General features: G+C 41.7%; 1 protein-coding gene across 3 annotated transcripts in view; it reads left to right on the top strand.

Annotated features, from left to right (window-relative positions):
• EVA1A (eva-1 homolog A, regulator of programmed cell death) overlaps window positions 1-22,121 on the top strand; it is a 202,963-nt gene that overhangs the window by 69,239 nt on the left and 111,603 nt on the right. For all 3 annotated transcript variants that reach the window (XM_057427660.1, XM_057427657.1, XM_057427659.1), the window contains exon 4: window positions 13,574-13,726. In XM_057427660.1, coding sequence (XP_057283643.1) covers window positions 13,574-13,726 — 153 coding nt within the window. The remainder of the gene's footprint in view (window positions 1-13,573; window positions 13,727-22,121) is intronic.

The following is a 22,121-nucleotide window of genomic DNA, read 5'->3' as shown; positions in this document are numbered from 1 at the left end:
CCATAGAATGCAAAATACAGGACCATGAGAACTTTTTGTGGGCTTTTGTGGTTATTGAGTATTCGAGTACTGTTTATGACCTGTAAACGACTGTAAGTTTAAGAGCTCATCCCAAACCTTGTGGTCCTATGAAGTGGTGACCTGCTCCAGGAAGTCTGAGCATGCATAATTGTAACTGAAGAGCACCAGAGAGTCCTTTCAAGAGCTCACTGCCTGATACATGGTTTGATCCATATCTTAATGAAAAGACAAATACAGGTTTTTGGGTTCTGTTCTGGAATTTGTCCTTCTTAACACTAGTCATAAGTACTATAATAAGAAGCTATTTAAGATCTGAATTATTCTCTACAGACATCTGTTTATTTCCTTTGCTTATTGAGGAAGCCTGAGGGGCCCATGTTACTAAATTAGATACCTTGGTTAGGTACCTACCTAGGTAGAATGAATATGAGTTTTCCTGTATACAGGTATGGTAGGCATTTTGGGAATTGGCCTTCAGAGTTTGGACAGGACATCTTTAACATAAAATGAAGATTCCCAAGCCCTCCCACTCCACTCGGAGTTGTGCTGGAACCTCAGAAGTCCCCTCAATAGAGGCAGATATGTAAAAAGAAAGATTTACTTGAAAGAAAGCAAAACTAAAGTTAGTGGCATTAACTTGTACCTTTGCTGAAGAATAACTAGACGGTGCAGTCATCCCCTCCAGCCACTGTCACTGCAGTTATGCCTCTCTAACATTACGTTGCGTTTGAAATCTAGTGGTTCCGATGCTTGCTGCCTGTATTGGGTTCACTCAAAAGGCAAGGTGCTATTTTGGTTTCCTATGGGCAGAATTTTAAGGAGATGGAGGACAGCAAATCATGCGGAAACTGAATCTCTAGATTTTTCAAATGGTGGGTCTCCAGGGAGCAGAGCAATTGGAGGGATCTCTACTGCACTAATTGCGCTGAGAGTGCTTTTGCTGGAAGCAGGGAATACTCGTGCAGAGGTGTGCTTGGTTCACCTCATCTAGAAATCCAGAGACATGGAGGAGTACATGCTTAACTAGAAGCAGTGAGAAATTTGATAGCTTGTGTGCTTTTTTTGGCAAGTCTTGTGCTAACCATGGTCCCCTCTGATCCGATGGATGGATCTGGGGTCTAATGGACACTCATCTTGCATGTACAGGGTTCAGATATGTCCATGGGACTGCTTTCAAGTGTCAGGTATTTGGCAGTCCTGAGTATTCTCTGTGTCTGTAAAAAATAAATACATTATGTGTGTGTGTGCTTTAAATTTTATGGTATACGATGTTTAAAGAGATCAGAAATAACCAATAAAATGCTCTATTCTGTCTCAGTTTGGGGCAAGTGAGATTTATTGCTGCTATGTGATTTGACGGCTAAGGCTCATCAAAGTGTATAGAGGCTTAGGTTTTATTTTGTTTTCCCATAGGATGTGGGCCTTATTTTCTAATATGTACCAACCTTTGGGAAGATGTTCAAAAGCACAGTACATGTCTCAGTAGAGCACAACTATGACATGTGATTCTAAACTTGGAGGTGCCCCTGCCAGTCATCCTGCTATCAATAGCCTTAATAGAGAGCTCCCAGAATGTCACAGTGTGAGTCAAGGTTGGAATGTGTTGCTGTAGTGGTGAAACCTGAAGTTCTCTGGTAGTGTAGATGTAGTCTGGCATTTAGAACTGGTCTAAGTGGTTGCCAGTGGGAAGTCTGGATACAGCTACCTGGTTTAGAGGCTAAAGCAGTTAATGAGAATGGCTGTGCACTGTCCCATGCCAGTTGGTGCCAGCACCAGAGAATTAGCATATTTAACTTATGTTGGCCAATGTAGCTGGAGATCTGCACCCAAAGCACACTGAAGCCTAGGACCAAGCCCTGAACACCCAGAGGACTTCAATCTCGAGTGTACCTTTCAGGATCATTAAAAAATTGCGCACAAATCCAATTATTTCTCAGGTAACATAACATGCTGATTTGATTTAGACCCATTAAGTAAAATTACTGGGTAGGCTGCAGGAACACAGAATTAGAGGAAATTGACATAGTATTTAAATGGCCTAACATGAATTTAACTGAAATCTGGATTCACCAATATTTTTCAAACAATTCGGTGTTTGTTCATCCCCCTCTCTTCAGAGACAGAGAACCATGTATGATTGCATATTACTGTAAGCTAGGAAATATTTTCTTTGTGTGCCAGACTTTCCGGAGGGGCTGTATAGTCTAATCCTAGCTGGGGCTGCCCAAATCATGTTGAAGAAATAAATTAACCTCTTTGCAGCCCAGCAATATGATTGCAGCTGATTTTACTGAGGCTGGTCACTGCTCCAGGCTATTGAAAAAGCAGTGATTGATCTGCCTCTGCACAACAGCTGTTTGCCCATGGTGGCTTTTTGGTCATTTTGGTTATTTTTTTGGCTTTACTATTTCAAAAGTGCCAATGCTCCTGAACATTGAGACATAAATGCTTTTGAACATTGAGACATAAATGCTTTTCTTTCTTTGCAAAGGAATTACTTAGGATGAGGTGTGTTGTCTGAGTGGCCATTTGCTGGCACTTGCTTTTGTAGTTTTCCCCCAAGAGTCCCCCACATAACGACTTTCTCTTGTCTCCTCCTCTGCCATTGCCACTCTGTCCTGGATGCACTGTCCCATTCTCAGCTGTGAACAGCCTAAACTGCAGCCTCCTGTAACGCTACAGTGATACTTTTCCCTCTTTCTTACTGGGCAGTTGCTACTTTAGCTTATGATTTGAAGGACTCTGGGAGAGATAATCTCCATCCAGTGTTTTTTATTAATTATTATTAATTTTATTTCATTTTAAAATGCTGTGTGGAGCAGCTGGATATGATAATTGGAGGCTGGTGGGTAAGAAGCCTTCCTGTATTAATCATCCCAGCAATGTAGCAAAGTGTAAATCCAAACTCTGCTGCTCTCCCTTCTGTTCACAAATGTAAGCCTAAAGCCTTTGAAGTTCCAGAAAGCCTGGATTGTGACCTGGGCTCCAGTTGCAGCTCAAATTCCCCTGTAACAATACAAAAACATTTTTGTGAAAGGCACATCAAGGCTCTGTGAAATGCATCTGGGAAGGAAACTTGCGTTTGTTGGCAAAGGGTGAAGTGCCAAAAGTTTGTGTGTGGGTAGCAGGAGGAAAGGGGGTGGGGGAGGTCACTTTGTTCTAGTTCAGAACCTACAGCTTTGATTTATGGGAAAACTTTTGTGCTAAGAATTGACCTGGGCACATGTTCTGAAGAGAGCAAGCAGTCATTCTCTTTGCCATAGATTTAATTCTAATCTAAGAGGCCCAGTTAATTTTTGTGAAATGTCAATGAATTTTTTATATATATTTTTTTTTCAAACATGGGGAATGCCCATTCTGATGTCCTTGACAAAATCTTACTCTGGTAACTTCAGTTTTCTTAACAGCCCTAGGCAATTTTAATTAGAAAGAAACTGAATTTTAAAGTCAATTAGGAATTAATTCCGATTAAATCATCTGATAAAAATGTCATCTTCAAATTTGCACTCTCTATCAGATAGTGATGGAGCTGCCATGCTGTGTCTTGAAAATGTCTGCCTTTTGGTGAGGATGTGTGATTTCTTTTTCTAGTGATACTGCAAAACCTGTACAAAGAGCAGAATGCCATTACTGATGGCAGAGGTTTTCCAGCTATCAAAAACCTGCGGAGTCATCCTTTGTGTTGGCAGTTCCTAGTTGCTGGTGAATATAAAGCCGTCTTACATATTTTGGGGAATTGGTGAGATCTGCTCATCAGATTTCAGTCGGACTGGCTGAAAAGTATAGAAAGGACATTTGGAAGGACCACCTAGACTTGCAGTGAATGCATCTTGTTCAACTTTTAATTTCCTTATAATCCATTCCTTCAATATTGAGTCTAGAGCGGGGCTTGCCATTGACTTTGCTTGGTTGAGGATTACACATTTTCTGTTAAATTTGGTAACCATGGCTTGAGAAGCCTGTTCTCATCACTCATCCTCGAGGCTGTCTCTCCCTAGGCAGAATTTGCAAAATGCTATGAGGAAGATCAGAGGGCTATGGAAAGAACAGAGCTTTTGTGGAAATTTCAGCCGAGGCAAAGAAGTACCTAAACGTATTCTTGGTCCCTTTAACACTGGTGATTGATTTTAGTGCTGGGATAGATTGGTAATTCAGTAGTTATCAACCCTTTCAGAAAAGCATTAATCTCCTTTGTAAGACAGGTTTATTGGTGGCAGGAGAAGTTCACTCTATTGTTCGCTGCATTGCTTTTTGGTGAGCCAGGCTTTCCAAAGCCGCATGATGGAGTGAGGGGTGTTTAATAAGCACATCCTTCTGGCCCAGCCACCGAGACAACAGAATAAGCCTTTTGCCTCCTGCATTAATCAGCTTGCTCTTACTTATCTGTATTATTTCAAAACTGTTAAGATGGTGCAGGGAGTGGAAATTTATAAGGGCAATAAAACCTCAGGCAACAAACACTGTGGTGATGAAAAGGTGTAAATAAAAGAATGTTATAAATAACAGAGGACAGATCTATCAGCCTACAATTGAGGTCAGAGAAACTTTAATGCCAATGATTAATATTCTTTTAAGCCATTGATGCACAGAGATTTTCAGGTGCTGTCAAATAGCCCTGTCTCTGTAGTACACTAATCACTTGACTGTCAGGCATGGGATTATTAAGAGGAATGTGTGATTTCATTGTCAGTAAATGCAGAGATTATTGTCAGTCCCTGCTCCCATGAAGAAGGAAACTGCTGCTCACCCAGGACAGTTAAAAAGAAAAAATAAATAACACACACACACAGTTTTCTTTCAAACCTCATCAGTCATCCCAGATTGACATAATAAAGAGCTAGTGAAGACCAGGGTGCTTCTTACTGGGGGAGGTGGAAAAATTCCTTTTCCACTGGGATCAGGTCTCTAGTATCCAGATGTGAGCCACTAAAAAAGACGAATTCTGAAATCTGCCTCAACTGCATAAATAATAAGCTGTGACTTCTATAGACCCCCTTTGTCCAATGGTATTTAAGTCTTCTGAGGAAAAAAACAAGGGTCAAAAACCTCCTTTTAAACCATGAATTTTTAGTGAAGGACAAGGGAGAGATACACCATAGCTATTCTGTGCTGGGACAGGTGAGTCAATAGCATTAACAGAAGTAACTATGAGCCCTCACAAACTTCAGGAGGTCTAGCCCATCCTTAGGCATTGCGGCCGCCTGTGTTGCGGATGGTGCTTCAGGTGTCATGGGTGGCTTTGGCTGCTGTCAGAAACACAGTGATATGAAACCCTTCTCCTCAGAAGAACAAGGGGGTGACCTTGGGGCAATTGGCCAGAATAAACACAGGGAAATCAGGTTTTTAAATATGAAACCCATAAATCTAAATCTCAACACAGTCCTACTGTGGTAGAGGTTTGCGAGCTCTGAACGATAGGTTTCAAGATTTTCTGACATACTGATGAAGAACTAAGAAAACCATGTCCAAGAAACAATATGCTTATAAACCAAACTGAGATGCTCCAAAGGCTTACTTCTGTGGAATTTTGGATCTACAGTTTAAACAATGTGTATAAGCCTCACAGAACAGGGAAGTAAATTTATACCATGCTTCTGCAAGAGGTCCTATATATGGACTTATGCAAGACAGAAAACATAGATCAATTGCTCTCCTCAAATAAAAAAGGAACAATAGATCTTCTTTGAAGCAGATGCATGGTAATGAATTCTTCCCAATACTGTGGATTTCTGCAATATTTTTTCAATATCAGTCCTGTATTTGGTTTTCAAATTAATTATACATTTTTACCACAAGTATCTGCTGATATTTTCAGCTTTTTATCATACTAATGGTCTATCAAGCTCTTCGCAGTCACGCACTTATTTTTCTGACTACTTAGAAGGCGCTGGAGGTTGTCACCTAATCATGTCTCTGGGAACTGGGACTTCAAAAGCATCCGTGATGAATTTAGCAGATTTGCTAACTATTTCTCCCAGCTACATTTTTAATTTTCGGGCATAACCACTGAGAGAATGCTGTGCATTTATTTAGGACAGTAGTGAACTAGCTCTTAATCTAGTAGACCTAATTTTCCCATATTTTATGCTCTAGGCAGTCACATGGATTCTATGTAAAAATATTAATCGGGTATCCTTTTAATGTTCCTGTGTCAGAATTTTTATTGCCATTATTTTAACATTTGAAGAAGACTGTTTTAATGATATAAGACTAAATTCTTCCTTTCAGCTATTATTAAAATAGCTGGAAGAGAAGAATAAAAGTGCTATGAACAATGGTACTAATGAAGTCTTTTTCCTTACATCTTCAAGAATTTTTTTTCTTAGTGCATCCCTCCCACTTTTTCATTGCAGTAACAAAAGTTTACACCATGCTTCTTATGTTGCCACCTGTGGTGTAGCTAGTCCAGATTTATATTCATGCTAATTAGCCAGGCATTAATTACACCCATGCGGGTTGACTGGTGGGACAGCGCAACAATTCTAACCAGCTGTGGCACTGATTTGGCTCTCTTCTGTAATTACATATCAGTTCTTAAAAAATGTATTGGGACTTAACTGTGTTTGTCATCTCAACGTTTCTGACAAACTTCACTGAAGTCTAGCCAGCAGGTTCTCAGGTCCTTGGAAGTAGGACTAATAGTGAAGCAGAGGCTCAGGCAGCAGACCACCAGCAAGTCACAACTGCTTCAGAAAATCAGCCAAAATTCATTAATGGAAGAAGTAGGATGAGAATTAAATTTGTACCAGGCTCCCAAGTGTTTTGCTTAACTTTCGTCTCACAGTTTAGCATATATATTTTGATATCATTCCCTTTTTCCTCCTTAGATAACCATATATACCTTTGTTTCCCCAACAGGAAAGTGCAACTAGGTGCTTCTGAACTCTGCTTTGGAAATTAAATGTAGCAGTTAATTTGCAGCACTGCCAGCCTTTGCACAGCAGAATATAAAAAGACAACTACTTCAGACTAATGAAAGTGACAGTGAGAAAAGGCGCCTTTTAAACATTGCAAATTGGATGGGTGCACGATGAATGTAATTTTAAAGGAATCTGACAAGGTCGCTTGCAAAGAACAGTCTTTTTGCTTGTTGAAATTGTTTCAGACCTTTAAAATTTGGCACACTTGAGTTTTCAGGGTACTTCTGAACTTGGCAAACTGCTTATTGGATATAACTATGGACTGTCACCCAAGGTGTACCTTTCAGAGTTTCAGATTAGCTTCTGCAGAAGTAAGCCATGCAGTCCATGCCATCGAGGGTAGCAAAATTCTATTTTTAAAAGTCAAATTATGGCATCTTCACAGAAAATTTCTTAAGGAAAAATTGAACAGAAATAATGTTAAAAGATATTTCTGTACCGCTGTATGACTCTGTGACATTCTGACTTCTGTATGGTCCAAATAAAAGCGAATGATGATTCTTTTTAAATCCTGGCTATTGAAATGAGGGGATGACCAGGTAGCCCATAGTTTAAGTGTTTGTGGGGGAATCAGAGGAAAGGCTGTAACTGAGGACTCTGGAGACCTTTGCTATCCTGAAAAGGTTTCCTCCACTCAGTCCTGCCTAAGGGACTGGTGACTTGGTTGATATGGATTTATTCAAATCCTGAGATTAATGGTAGGTGAATAGCATTCATGTTAGTAGCAGGTTCGTGAGGATGAGGAGGAAGCTCTGGAATTCAGGATATGAGGTACATGTTGTAAGTGAAAGGAAAGTGGAAGAAAACAAAAAGCAAAGAGTCGGAGCAGTGTGTACTGATCTAAAGAGTGGGCATTTGCCACTATGAGGAATTTCTAATCTATGTTGATTTATTTGCATTCAAGGATTTGGAGGCCAGACTTTCCTTATATCCTCTAAAGTGTAAAAGAGGATGCAAAACTCAAATAACAAATGCTTGCTTGACATGAAAAGTAAATATACAAACACAAAAATAGAAGTGTGGGAAAAGGTTTGAAGGGGAGCACGGACTGGAGAGTATCCTTTTAATACAATTACCTTCTTCACAGAAGAGTGTTAAGAGTGAAGGAATCAGTGAAAGCTGTCCAAGGCACTTTTGCTCCAAGATGTGTTGTTCATGGGCAGTCCTGTTGCACAAGCACTCTTGTACAAGGATACTGCTTAAAGGTGTCTGTCCTAGTGTTTAATAGGTTTCCTGTCTTGGAGACTCATCTTCTTAGTTATCCCGGAAGGGATAGTAGCAAGTACTCCCCATACTCATTTCTCACATGATTAACAGGATCACTGGAACAGGCTGCCCAAGCAAGTTGTGGAGTTTCAATCCCTGAGGGTGTTAAAAACTTAAATGGACATGATTCTCAGCATCCTGCTGCTCTATTTGACTCGGGTGTGAACATGGGAGTTGGCCTAGACAATCTCCAGAGGTGTCTTCTGTCCTCTGGGACTCTGAATTATGGTCTGGAGTGACTACATCCATGGTAAAGAGTTCATGTTTCCATGATTAACCCTTATTTTGGCTTTTCTCTTTAGGATGACTCAAAAAATTTCCATGTGGTGACTTTTACAACGTAAGTATTCTGCCCAGACGTGATGAAATGAGTAACACCTCACCGCATCTGAGATCATCATCTTTATTATTGGTTGATGACTTCCAGTGTCTGTAAAAGTTTGTGGAATTTAGTTTGTGACTAAAAGGTTGTGTATTCCATTTGCAACATCTGGCCCACTGTGCATCTCAGCTGTTCAACACTGCAAATAATCTGTATGTGATAGGTGCAGTAAGAAGTATAGTTAGGAAGAGTGACATGGAGCATTGAAGATGTATTTGCCATTAACACAGTTCATCTGGAGAGAGTGGCTGAGTGAGAAAGGGAATTGTCCCTATGCCCCCTTTCACAGGCCAACACTAACCACTACCCATTAGTTAAACACATTCATTTATCAGTTAAAGGAAAATAGGTGTTGGTGGGGTGGATGGATAGAATGAATTTCAAGGCAAGAAATGCTCTTGGTTTTGGTGGTATGCAGTGGAACAGCTAACAAAGCTGGGGTGAATGTGAGCAAGGCAAAAGTTGGGCTAAAGAGAAGTTACTGGCCAACATGGAGTACAATTTGGTTTTGAAGTGGCATCTTGGGTGCAATCTCGTTAATTTAAATTATGAATTAGGTAAGATAGTCTTCTGTGGGAAAAAAAAACCTGACCTGATAAGGAAGTGGGAAAAGCCATCTCTGTTTCCTACAAAAATCTCTTTCTTTGATTAGATTCCCAATTCTAAGATTTAAATCCTTTAGGATTTTTTGAGGAAGACAGATTTCTCTTTGCATGTATTTCCAGCCCTTTGATCTGAGAAATAGGGTCAACTATTATGCACTGTGTGAAGCATGCATATTTTAATTAGCAAAATTTAATGCATTTTTCCTCGAGTTCTGTTGAAAAATACAATTTTAGGCAAGGTAGACCTTTGGCTTTAATGCATTCTGTCACTGTATTAGACGCGAAATCTTTTTAGGAGCTTTTATATCTAAGGTGTTACAGAGATTGAGCCAATTGGCATTTAGTGTTGAGCTTCCTAATCATGATCATTCAGAAAATTGTCATGGACCATAGATGAAAATATTCTTAAGACATTAGGTAAATTTATTTACTACAGTTCAATACTTGAACATTACTGTATGCATCCTGTAAGTACAAAGGGTCTTCTTGTTCACTTTGCTGTTTGAGAGCCAATTTTTCCATTAGAAACATTTATAATTGTTTTCCCTTAATTATTCTGGCTATGTTATATCCATGTCATATAATGACCTTTAAAAATGTGTATAGAAAAGCCTACAGCTGTTCCCTCCTTCGTTTCTGTCTACTGAGTTATATTTAAGCTAGTGTTTCTGAAAACAGGCAGCAATAAAAGGCATATTATCCTTAGCAAATATCTTAATCATGGTAAATCTCTGTTGCCCTACAAATGACTGTATGGGGGATTAGAGTTGAGTAAGCCATTTGCTGAATATCACTGCCACCTTTCCTAGGCCATTTAAGCATGTTTAATTTTTCAGGGTGAAACATGAAACCCACTAATACAAATGTTTGCATTTGGACTGAATTATATCCAGACTGTAACAGTTATAGCAGGCTTAGGACCAGATTGTGATTGATCTGTAGGAGGCCAGTTCTTCCTGGGAGGGTGAGAGAGAAAAATGCAGGTTTGTTCCCAGTCCCAGCTCTCTTATGTCACTTACACTGCCTTGGTTCTTTTCAATATTTATATAAGGCTATTATGGGTTGAAGTACCAGTAAATATATGCATGATGCTTAGCTCTGTATTTTTTTTTTTTTTACATCAATCACAGTCCTTACCATTGTCCAATGCCTGGGAGACATCAATGTCTCATTCATCCTGGCTATGAAGCAGAAAATACTTTCAAGGCCCTATGTTCTCTGTAACATCACTTTCTATCTGTTTGTTTACCCAGATCTCTATCAGGTTGCCCAGAAACACTGAGAGTATCTGCTCTCCAGCGATCAAGCTTTAGGGCACCTATTGGGAGTCTGAAATACTGCTGTGTATTTGGCCTTTCTTTTTTCTTCCTTTTAAGAAAGCAGTTTCTTTTACCTGTACTAGCCCAGGGAGCGGCAGCCCCAACCAGTTTGGACTCAGTCAGAGCCTTGGGAACTGGCAGGTCTGACAGGTGTTTCCTAGGGCAGAATTTAGTGATCAAGAGGCAGCATCTGTCTTGGGTGGCACAGTCCTCTTACTATACACTGCAGTGTGCCAGCAGCACGTCACCCCATAAAGTGCACTGATTCCCAAGGAGTGTGCATTTAGATTCACCTCCCTGGTCTAGTATCTTGAGCCATTCATCAGGCAGCTTCCCCCATGAGCCCTGCACACAACTTCCCAGAGTGGCCTCAAGGGTAAGAACTGCAAATGTGAGAGGCAGAGTTTTGTTGCTGTCTCAAGACTGCTGGACTGACTTGCAATAGAAATGTGAATACCTGTGCATCCCAGTGTTAAACAATCTGTGTTTAAAACCCAGTCAAGTTTCCAAATAACAAGCCCTGACTTTGAATGGTCAAAAGAATTTACTAAATACTCTAAGGACCTTAAATGGGTCCAGAGGACATATGGTTAAGCAATCAGTTACACTTGTTAATTGGAAGATGTAGCTAATAATAAACAAATCGGCAGAGGAAATTATGTTGGTGCCTTGTAAGAAATAAGACCTTCACAGAGAACCATGGCATTTGCTCATTAGAGACTTCAAAATTGATCTTTTCCTAAAGTTAATAAAGTATTTCATATTTCAAACACTTCAGCCAGTCACAGGTACTCTCCCTTTCTATCATATTAGTTTAACATAAGATATATATAGCTTGTCCTATTTCAGAGTTTTGTCCTTTTGTGCTTTGGCTTTGGATTTTTTTGTTGTGTGGTGGGTTGTGTTTGTTTGTTTGTTTTTTAACCCATGAACTAAAATAATCTATTCAGTCTATAAGGTTTTAATGTACTCTGCTAAGTTTTACACTGTGTAGTCAGATTAAAGCTTTGATCACGTTTCCCTCACAGAAGAAACAAAAAACCTATGGGAGACAATTATAAGTGAATATGATAACTCTCAGTATGTTCAGTGTATTAGTCAGATGATTTCATGGTGATTGTGGATGGAATACCTAGATACATAGATTGATGATTGATTCTTCACAGCTGTATGAGGTTCATCTCGCCCTCTCAACATCAACTCTGAAGTTGAAAAGAGCTTCTATTCCTGATCACTGTTACTATTTTACAAGCTCAGCTGGTCATGGGTTTACCCTGTAGGTATTACTGAAGGATGTGTGTTCTTCACACAGATTCTCCCATGAATTAGTTAGGTTTCAGCCACAGGGATGGATGAAAGAGTATTTTCCCATTCAATAAATATTTTAGAGGTTTGAAAGTTTCCCTGCAGTGGCATAAAAATAAGGATATTCCAAAGATTTTTGTAAAAAGGCAGCAGAGTGGGAAGGAGGGTTATGAGCTGGGATAGTGTCTAGGGTTAAGTTTCTCACCTGGACTGTGAGAATTAGTCCTGCATTGAGCATGGGTTAAACCAGAAGACCTCCTGAGGAGTCTTCCAACCTAAATTATTCTATGATTAAACTTTGGTGGAAAATTCCTCAACATCTTCAATATGGTAAAATGATTCTTGAGCCTATAGTTATAATGAGTCAAAAATGTCATGTTAAGTGCTAGCTGCCATGGTGTAAAGACTTAAGTATTAAACTCTAAAGTAATAACTAGTTAGCATTCTCAGTTGCTGAGTAGCTGAGTGCATGTGGATTTACACGTAAGTTCTCATATATATGTGTGTGTGATATTAGGCATAGAGAGCCAATGACAGGGAGAGACAAAAATCACGTGTATGCTAGCAAATGGTACAGGCCAGGGGCAGCCCCAGGCTTTGGCTGATTATTATCTATGCTGCTTGGTTGTTAGTGTACTCTGTGGCACAATTTTGACCTGCTACAGCTGGAAGCATTTCAGACGAAACAACTGATCATGCTTGGGAGGTTACCATGGGTCAGGGACCCTTTCCACTAAGCAATTTGGATGACATTGTGGCTATATTTCTAACAGCAAGTAACACAATCAAGTGGAAGGTCATTCTGCAGAGGCTGAGGAGGCTGAAGTTGTGTTCCTGACTGTGCCCTGGGTTGGCTGGGGTGACCACGGACATGCCACTTCAGTTTTCTTAGTCTTTTTCTCTTACAGTTATAGATGTTCGACTGGCAAGACCTGGCTCTTCAGAACAGTGTTTGTCTCCTGTGGTGTGTTGGTCACATACATGGAGAGGGCCTGTTTTAGGTTGGGACCTCTAGAGGTTCTGCTAATACAAATAATAGTAAAAGAAGGGAATGACATGTGATTTCTTAAGAAGTAATTGCCCAGTCTCCTTGACAGTTCTGAGTTACTGTTCAGTGTGCACCAACCTTACAAAAGCAGGAGAGTATTTTGCATTCTTGGTCTAACCATCTCAAGAAGGGTTTGTGGAGCAGCTTTGCATATCTGTATTTGCAACAGGCAAGAGCAGCTTCCAGAGTTAACATATTTTGTATATCTCCTATTGAATCTGCCAAGGGAGAGCTGCTGTGAAAAAAAAGCTATCAAGCATAATTATGAGCTGCAGTGATGTAGAATAAATGCTTGGCACATAAAGGGCTGATCTGTGGATGAGAAAGGTGTCTAAGTACGGCCTTTTACCTTCCCCTGCCACAGGCTTCTAATATCACCATGTGGAAATCACTCAATTGCTATGCCTCACTTATTTGTCTGGAAAATTAATTTATTGGCTATTTACTGGAACTCACACACGCTAAGTTAAAATATGTTCATTAAATATGATGATAATGCCAGAGAGAGAATGCATAATGCAATTGATCAGTGCTACTCCAGCAAATGCAGTTGTAAGGCTGGGATTGTGCTGGCAGTGGATGGGCGCCCCTGGGGCTTACGCTCAAAATCACTGCTGCCTCTGACAAGCTCACACCATGGGGGGTGAGAGGGCTCTGTTCATGCTGAGTGCCCACCTCGGATCTGCTGTGTGTTTGTTTCATTCCAGATGAATACAAGAGTAAAGTAGCCTGTGAAGATGACAAGCTGAGGCTAAGCTGTAAGAAGAGCATGGTGATTGCCATTTACTCTGCTATCTTTGGAAGAACACAAGGAGGCAGCCTGGAGTGCCCATACCAAAACCTAGGGATGCCTATGATTGGTAAGCAGCGGAATGGCTTGACAGATTGCAGTGATCTGTGCAGTGTGGTTTCAATTACTGTCTTCATGGTAGAGTGGGCACCACTCCTGATAAGGAAAAGAAGGACTGGGGCATGCAGCCTGCTATGGTGGTGCTCCTCATGTGTTTTACTCTGTTAATCAGTGGAGAATATCATCATAGGCAGCAAAATGAGGTTCAGCTAGACACCCTAGCCAAGCTACCAATCGGCTTTTAGCAGATTCATCAGATTCTATGTTTGGAGGTACTACTTTCATTTTGTGTCCTCCTGCTGGTTCATAGACTGTGCCCCTATCTATAATATGGAGGAACACATTATTGGTGGGTGTCATGGACCATCTATGGCAAAGTCAAGCGTTGACATTGCATTTAAACTTTTAGTGTATTTGAAGCAAGGGGTGAAAATTCAAAGATCAAATTGTTCGGTTTCATCGTGTTATGGTTAACTTACAGTACCTTCAAGTTTCTTCTCTACTCTCACACTATCGTAGTTTCCTATATTCCTGTGTTTTAAGGATAAATAAATTTAAAAACATTCACTAAAACTGTCTGTTCTTGAGCCAATGTGAAATGACTTCGAGTATTTTAGGCTGTGGCAGAGAGAGGAGCTGTCTGCTGTGCAAAATCCTGTGGTCAGCATTCCTCATAATCTTCCTCTGCAGAGGTGAGAGGGAATCAACTGACTTCCCAAAGGACTTGCTTCCAGGGAAGGCTATGCAACAAAGCTTGGCCTGCTGCTTTTGCCTGTGCTGATATCTGTTCAGTTGTATCTGTGGATCTTTGGCTTCACAGCTGCTGATCCAGTGCCCTTAGGAGTTAAATGCTATTCAAACGGAAGCATGTGAAGTAACTGCTCAGAAATATGATACTCAGATGATGTGTGTCAGTAGGAAACCAGAGGTGGAATCAGGCCAGTCAGGTTATTTGTGCAGCGTGATGAGTGCCTTAGTTGTGTAGCTGAGAAAGCCAGAGCACTTGCAGTGCAGCTCAGCAGTGTAGGGTCCCTACCCAGTCCCACAGTTCAAATGCATGGCAGGAGAGTCACTGTTTTTTTAACAAGTTACCTCCAGTCTCCTGAGGTGACCAATGTCCCTGGAGGTGCTCCTGTTGTGCCCATTTGCCAGGGTGCAGAAGCTGAAATAGGTATGTGTAACATGTTAGCCTAGACCTCTTTCATGTGGTGTTTGGGATGGGCTAAGAGTGTGTGCACAGGTTGTTGGGGTGTGGGTGGTTTGGCTGCTGGGTGATAACTTGCTGAGTCAGCGAAACTTGATGGGTTTCTAGCATATAGCATATACCTGAGCACACCTTTGTCCTTGCTGAGAGAGCAGAAACAGGCATGTACTGGTGACAATGTCCTAGCACTGGGAAGTGGTCTTGAATGTCAGTGTGAAGCAAACTCTATGTAAAGAAAGGTAAAGTTTTACTCTTCTTTGCCCAGAAACAAAGTCCTGAAACTTGTACTGGCTGAGAAGGAATGTGGCACTAGAAGACAGGATGGGAGGAGTGGAGCTGGTAGAGCAAAGCTGTAGCTAAGAGAACAAGCAGTGAGGTGTGATGGCAGGGCTGCATGTGCCATACCATCTACAGTGCTTATATGCCCTGTTGTTCTCAAATTGGCCTTGTGATCTCTACAGTTTGGGATGTTTGCCCAAGATATCTGATCCTAGAGTGTAGCATGCCCATGTGCTGGGATGAAGCAGGGCCTTCCTCCAGTGTCAGCTCTTCAATGAAGCTGGTTACAAGAGCAGGCTCAATACAAAGTAATGCCAAGCTAGTGGTGGGGATGCTGAGGTAGCTTTATGATAAAATACAGTGAAAGGTTTTAAGATGTAAAATGACACTAAAAAGGACTGAATTGTTGAACAGAAGCAAATATCAGCATGCCTGGTGTTACTGGGATCTGGAGTATCTGTTTAGATAGCCTGGATTTCTGAGAGAGTAAGTATATCCTGCCTGCATAACACCAAAGAGAAGATAGGAAGTGTGTCTGGGGCAGTGGCTAGCTGCATGACCTGCAGGGCTGGGGATGAGAGGTGGGTCACCCACCACGGATCAATGCCTCCCACAGGTTTTCCCAGAGTTTTGGGCACTGTGTGTGCAGGGTGAAAGACAGTACAGCTATTTATGCTCATGTTGTCTGCATGCTGAAATCCTGAGTGGAGAGGGTGCGTGTGTGAGTTTAACTTAAAAAAAAAACCACACAAAAGTGAGTGAGCAGGTGGTCTTTCATCCATCTCTCAATTACCAGCCTTATGTGACTGTTCATCAAGGTCTGCTGGTATGTTCAGCAATAGTTCACTGTCTCAGCATGATGCTGCCAATGCTACAGGCAGTCTCTGCTTATTGTGACCTTCCTTTCATGGGTAATGGGTTCAAACTTAGCGGAGATTTAGTTTAGATACGATGAAGAAGTTCTTCAGTGTGAGGGTGGTGAGGCATTGAGCCCGAAGAAGCTGTGGCTGCCCCATCCCTGGCAGTGTTCAAGGCCAGGCTGGATGGGGCTTTGAGCACCTGATCTAGTAGAGCCTGGACTAGTGTAAGTGTCCCTGCCTGTGGCATGGGTGTGGGAACTAGATGATCTTAAGTTCCTTTCCAGCCTGAACCATTCTATGATTCTATTTGTGTGAGCTAACTTGATGGGACAGAGCTCTAGTGATGCAGGAAAGAAAGGTGAGCTGTGGCTCTGGTTATCGCACTTTCTTGGCCTCACAGGAGAAACTGTGTAGGATCCATCTGCAACCCCAATCAGTGAAAAGCATATTCACAGCATGCTTCCCCACAGCATGCTGTGATAAATAGTAGTCCCTCCTACATCTGCAGCCCTGAAGTGAAGGGGTTGTGCTAGCAGCTGCCACTAGCAGTCGTGGGAACGGCACGTGGTGTCCCTCAACCTGCTCCAGAAATTGTACTCCTGCCACGGGCCTGCCTAGCCCAGCAGGCAATGCTGTTCCTTCAGGAGCAGGTGAAAACATCACAGCTTATAAATCAGAGCTTTCTCTAGCTAGAGAATATTTCCCTGCATGTTTCCACAACCTTGCGATACAGGGAGGGCTGCTCCATGACAGCCTTTGATCCCAGGCATTCGCAACGAGTGGATCTTACAAATATGATTGTATGACTCAGACTTTGTGGCAGCATTCAGTTCCCGTAAGGCAGAACCCAGCTATGTTCTGCATATGGAAAATTTGGTCTGTTTGAATTTCAGTGTACTTGATGATTTGTGTCAAGTCTGAGCCTTGGCAAAGGGCTTCTTCCCGGGAAGTAGGTCCTGGACAAGTTTGCAGTGATTACTTTTATCCAGGCAGCCTGAGTTACTTGATGAGTGAAGAACCCGTACTTGCCCCCCAAAGGTGGGGAAGAGTATCTTTTCTTCCCCTCCTAATGAAAAACAGTTAATATGATTTTCTTTTATTTTTATTCTGTGACCAAAGTGTACATTTGGGATGAATTTAGAAATCTACAGCTTAAACAGATGCAGCTTTTAAATAACTGAGGTCTAAGATGGGGAGGAAGGGTGGCCTAACAGAGCATTGCATATATTTCTGGCTCAGCCATAAGGTAGGGGAACAAATAATTTAATTTGTGTTGTTTCTGCCTTGAAAAAGAAGACCTTGTACTGCTGTAGGAGTGTTGAGGAGATAAAGTTCACCAGAGTTGGACATGAGTTTCTTGGATTCTGCAGACATGAGGTACAGTAGGTGCTCTGGTGGAGAGATCTGAGGTATCATGATGGTGTAGCCCTTTAACACCTGCATATCCAAGCCTCTGTTGTGCTGCTTTTGGGTTATGTAAGATCCCCGAGTTAGACTTCACACACCACACAACGCCACATGCATGTTTTCTCTCTGTCTACTGTATATATGACTGTGCTTAGCATCTGTGAAGGGGAAGTATTGTGAAGAACGCTATCCTATCCCTGCCATGTTAAAGAGAAAATCTGCCAGGATTCTCTTTTAACTGGAAACATGTTGTAACTTGTGTCTCTGACCGTAATGAGAAATCCCTGCAAACAGCTGGACCCCTCCTTGAATGACTTGGGAACTCTGAAAAGCTCCTAAAGGAATTTGACCTTATTTGTAGCTTTCTTAATAAAAACCTCCACTTTGCTGCCAGCATGCACAGAGAGAATACACAGAACATAGGGAGGTCTATGGGGAAAGGGCTATTTGCAAGCAACAAAGCATTAATATCCCTCAGCCCACTGAGCCCTTTGCCCCTTTATTGAGCTGTTTACAGCTGTCTCTTGCCTGTGTCTCCGAGTGGCTTGTTTATACCAAGGGAAGCCAATTTTAAAAAATGGCCTTTTTCCTACTTGTATCTGAGTGTGAGTTAATGGTCTAATTAAGAGACTGAAAGAGGAAGAACTTAGATGTAAAACCATTACCCTTTTTCCATTTAGTGGAGTGATATCATGGTCATATTCAGGGCACCTGACAGGTTCACAAATACATTTATACAGTAGCTACGTCCCTGAATGATGGAGACTGAGCTAGACATGTTCAGCTGACCTCTAACATCAGGATCTATGTCTCCTTCTCAAGGACCCTGTCTCTCTCCATCATGTATACAAAGAGCCCACAGCAATATAACTCCTCATCCTAGGTAGAAGGAATCTGGGCTTGGTTTTGGAGTCAGCACAAGACTGTGGGAACTGTGACTCCAAACCCTAGCTTGGGTTGTGGTGGATGGATTAAGCTGAGTGGTCTGCTGAGAAGTGAAACGTCCTTGTCACTTAACATAAAAGTTCTTTCCTATGCTTCTGTAAAGGGAAAATGGATGGTCAGTGGTGCTCTCTAACTCACTGGATCTGATAACAAAAGAGCAGAGGAATGAGTTCAGCAAAGGAGCCTGTGCTTTAGGTGCTCATTCCCTGGCATTTTTCATTTCAGTGCAGTGACAGAAGGTGATCAAACCCAGCTTGTTTTGATTTCCTCCTCTTGATGCAGATGTATATACGACTCGAGGCAAAGCCTTCACAGTCCCTCATATAAATATTTATTACACCATAAAAATAATGGAGTCTTCTAGTTTATTTGTGATCAGATCTAACATGTGAATAAGTATGAAATACCTGCAGTAAAAAAATCCATTTTATTCCATGATGCATGTTACTGTTCCTGCCAACCCAAGAGCTGGTTTAAGAGACTGCTGCCCCTCCTGTTGTGCATTTCTGGCTCTCTTCCACTTCACTACCCATGACCATCCTGTGTTTCCATCAGTACAGATTTGTGGCTCTGCTCTAATCTTAGTCTGAAAAGTAAAGTCCTCCAAACTGTGGAGCTGACGCAATGAGGGCAGTAACCTTTGGCACTGATGGGGGAAACAGAGGGGAACCATGGTGGCAGGAGGAGATGGGGTATCCACTGAAATCTGTGCTGATCAGATAATGCCATGTAGCACAGCTGTCCCTCAGCAGATCTGAGTGCTTGTGGCTGAAATGCTCCGTATGGGAGATGATGGCCTTTAAAACAGCTGTAAGGCTGGGTTTGTGGGATGAGCAGCAGATGTGGGAGGCAGTCAGGCCACATCTTTCCTCTGTAATGTGCACACCAGGCTTTCAGAGTGCCCCTGCCCATAGGAGTGACTGTATGTACATTTCAGTTGCATTCAGTGCAGAAACTACTTTGTTATGTGTATAGCTCATGATTAAGAACATGTTCTTGGAGGCAAATCTGTTTGTATATAATAAAACCCACAAGTATCCAAGTGTGAAAACTAAATAAATATCAGTTGCTGTTTAATTCACATATCTCATCTTATTAAATTGAAATTGAAATGAAATTCCCATATAGAATGCTAAGTTAAAGTGGGACAAAGCCTGCTTTCAGAAAGCTGTTTCTCAAATTTAGATACTTTGTGTTTTACTTTTTGTCTCAAAACACCAGGAGGTAATTAAAATCACTTTACAGCTGTTTCTAGAAAGCCAAAAACTATTGTTGAATTCCACAGAGTCATTAAAAAAGATTCATATGAAGTTGCTCTTATATGCACATAATTGCTTTTTTAAAAAAAATTAAAAATACATTCAAATTTGCTTCTGGGCAAGATCTGTCTCAAAAGCAAAGTTCAACTTCATTTTAAAAAGCTGGTTACAGTGAAGTATGACCCCATGCAGTGGTTGTAAATAAAAATTCTGAAAGTAGTAATCTGAATAGCACTAGCAGGCGCTGTGATGGTATTGGTATGTTATTTGAAGAAGTTAAGTGGGTATTTGCATTGCTAATATCAACTTCTTTTATCAGAATAATAAAAGTGCAAAATTTAAGAGACTTAAATCTATTCTTATTTCTATGGCATTACTCTGAATAAAAACAAGTGTAACTTGTTCAGAGCTTATACAGTTCCTTGCAAAGTAATTCAGATGTCACTCAAGAATATTACAAAATTAACACAATGGTGAATGCTGTGCCTGAGAAACAAAGGTAATGTGAAACCTGTCAGTTTGCAAGCATGCCATGCTTTGTTTTAGAAGTGACTGGAGGATTGTGTCAGCTGGGTAGCATCTTAAAAAATGTGGGCCAATCGCGCAGCTTCTGGAGTTCAAACCTTGCTTTGGCCTAGGTCTAGGCACTTGTTGAACTGTACCCATGTTCAGGAAAATACTTTTGTGGGGCTGTGATGAATAGGAGAGACGAAGACAGGGATTTCTCAGAGCCGTAGATGCACTGAACGCATCATTCCTATCTTCTACTTGAGTGAAGCAAAAGCTGTTAGCTTCTTTGCTTTTTATCTTCTCTGCTGCAGATTAAATAATGAAATTTTACTGTCATTGCCAGACCAAAACTGCTTTGTTCTCCGAGACTTCTTGGAGCCAAGTTTGAAGCTGCCCTCAGATTCACACTTTAGCCCCCAAGCTTGCAAACTGTTATTAATTTGCTCAACTTTATACACTCTTGAGTCAGCCTCTACAAAACTGGACCCTTGTGTTTTGTATGAGTTCTGGTTCCAGATACAAAGGTGATAAAATGATTTGAATTCACATTAATAAACCAAAGTGAACAGGCGGCCTGGTAGGAATACAGGGACATTGTCCAAGAATCTAAGGATCAAGTCAGGAAAGCTAAGGCCGAGTCAGAATTTATTCTGACCAGAGGTGTTAAGGATAACAGGAAGGGCTTCTCTAGGTATATTGCCAACAGAAGACTAGGGATAATGTGGGCTCTCTGTGGAATGAAACAGGAAACCTGGCTACCCTGGATTTGGAGAAGGCTGAAGTTCTTAAGTGCTCTAGCCATGCTGCTCAAGTCTTGCAATACAAATGCAGGGACTATAATGAAGACCTTAGACCCACTGTAGGAGAGGATCAGGTTCGAGACCATCTTAAGAACCTGAACATGCAAAAGTCCATGGGATCTGATAAAATCCATTCGTGGGTCCTGAAGGAGCTGGCGAATGAAGTTGCTAAGCCACTGTCCATCATATTTGAAAAATCATGGCAGTCAGGTGAAGTTCCCAACTGGAAAAAGGGAAATACAACCCCCATTTTCAAGAAGGGGAAAATGGATGACCCGGGGAATTACAAACCAGTCAGTCTCACCTCTGTGCCTGGCAAAATCTTGGAGCAGATTCTCCTGGAAGGCATGCTAAGGCACATGAAAATCAACAAGGTGCTTGGTGACAGCCAGCATGGCTTCACTAAGGGGAAATCCTGCCTGACCAATTTGGTGGCCTTCTATGATGGGGCTACAGAACTGATGGACAGGGGTAGAGCAGTTGATGTCATCTACCTGGACTTGTGTAAAGTGTTCAACACTGTCCCACACAACATCCTTGTCTCTAAATTGGAGAGACATCAACTTGATGGATGGACCAATCAGTGGATAAAGAACTGGCTGGATGGCCTCATGTGAAGAGTTGTGGTCAATGGCTCAATGTCCAGCTGGAGACCAGTGACGAGTGGTGTCCCTCAGGGATCGGTGTTGGGACTGGTCTCGTTTAACATCTTTGTCGCTGACATGGACAGTGGGATTGAGTGCACCCTCAGCAAGTTTGCCGATGACACCAAGCTGTGTGGTTCGGTTGATACGCTGGAGGGAAGGAATGCCATCCAGAGGGACCTTGACACTCTTGTGAGGTGGGCTGATGCCAACCTTATGAAGTTTAACCATGCCAAGTGCAAGGTTCTACACCTGGGTAGGGGCAATCTCAGTCACAGCTGCAGATTGGGCAGAGAAGAGATTCAGAGCAGCCCTGTGGAGAAGGACTTAGGGGTGTTGGTTGATGAGAAAATGAACATGAGCTGGCTTCAGTGTGCACTTGCAGCCCAGAAAGCCCAACCGTATCCTGGGCTGCATCAAAAGGAGCGTGACCAGCAGGTCGAAGGAGGTGATCCTGCGCATCTACTCTGCTCTTGTGTGACCTCACCTGGAGTATT

The sequence above is a fragment of the Pezoporus wallicus genome, unplaced genomic scaffold (genome assembly GCF_028554395.1).
Source record: "Pezoporus wallicus isolate ANWC-B61680 ecotype Strahan unplaced genomic scaffold, APGP_CSIRO_Pwel_v1 contig_6464, whole genome shotgun sequence".
Taxonomy (NCBI): domain Eukaryota; kingdom Metazoa; phylum Chordata; class Aves; order Psittaciformes; family Psittacidae; genus Pezoporus; species Pezoporus wallicus.
The sequence above is the reverse complement of the archived record's forward strand: the minus strand, read 5'-3'. Positions and strand labels throughout refer to the sequence as shown.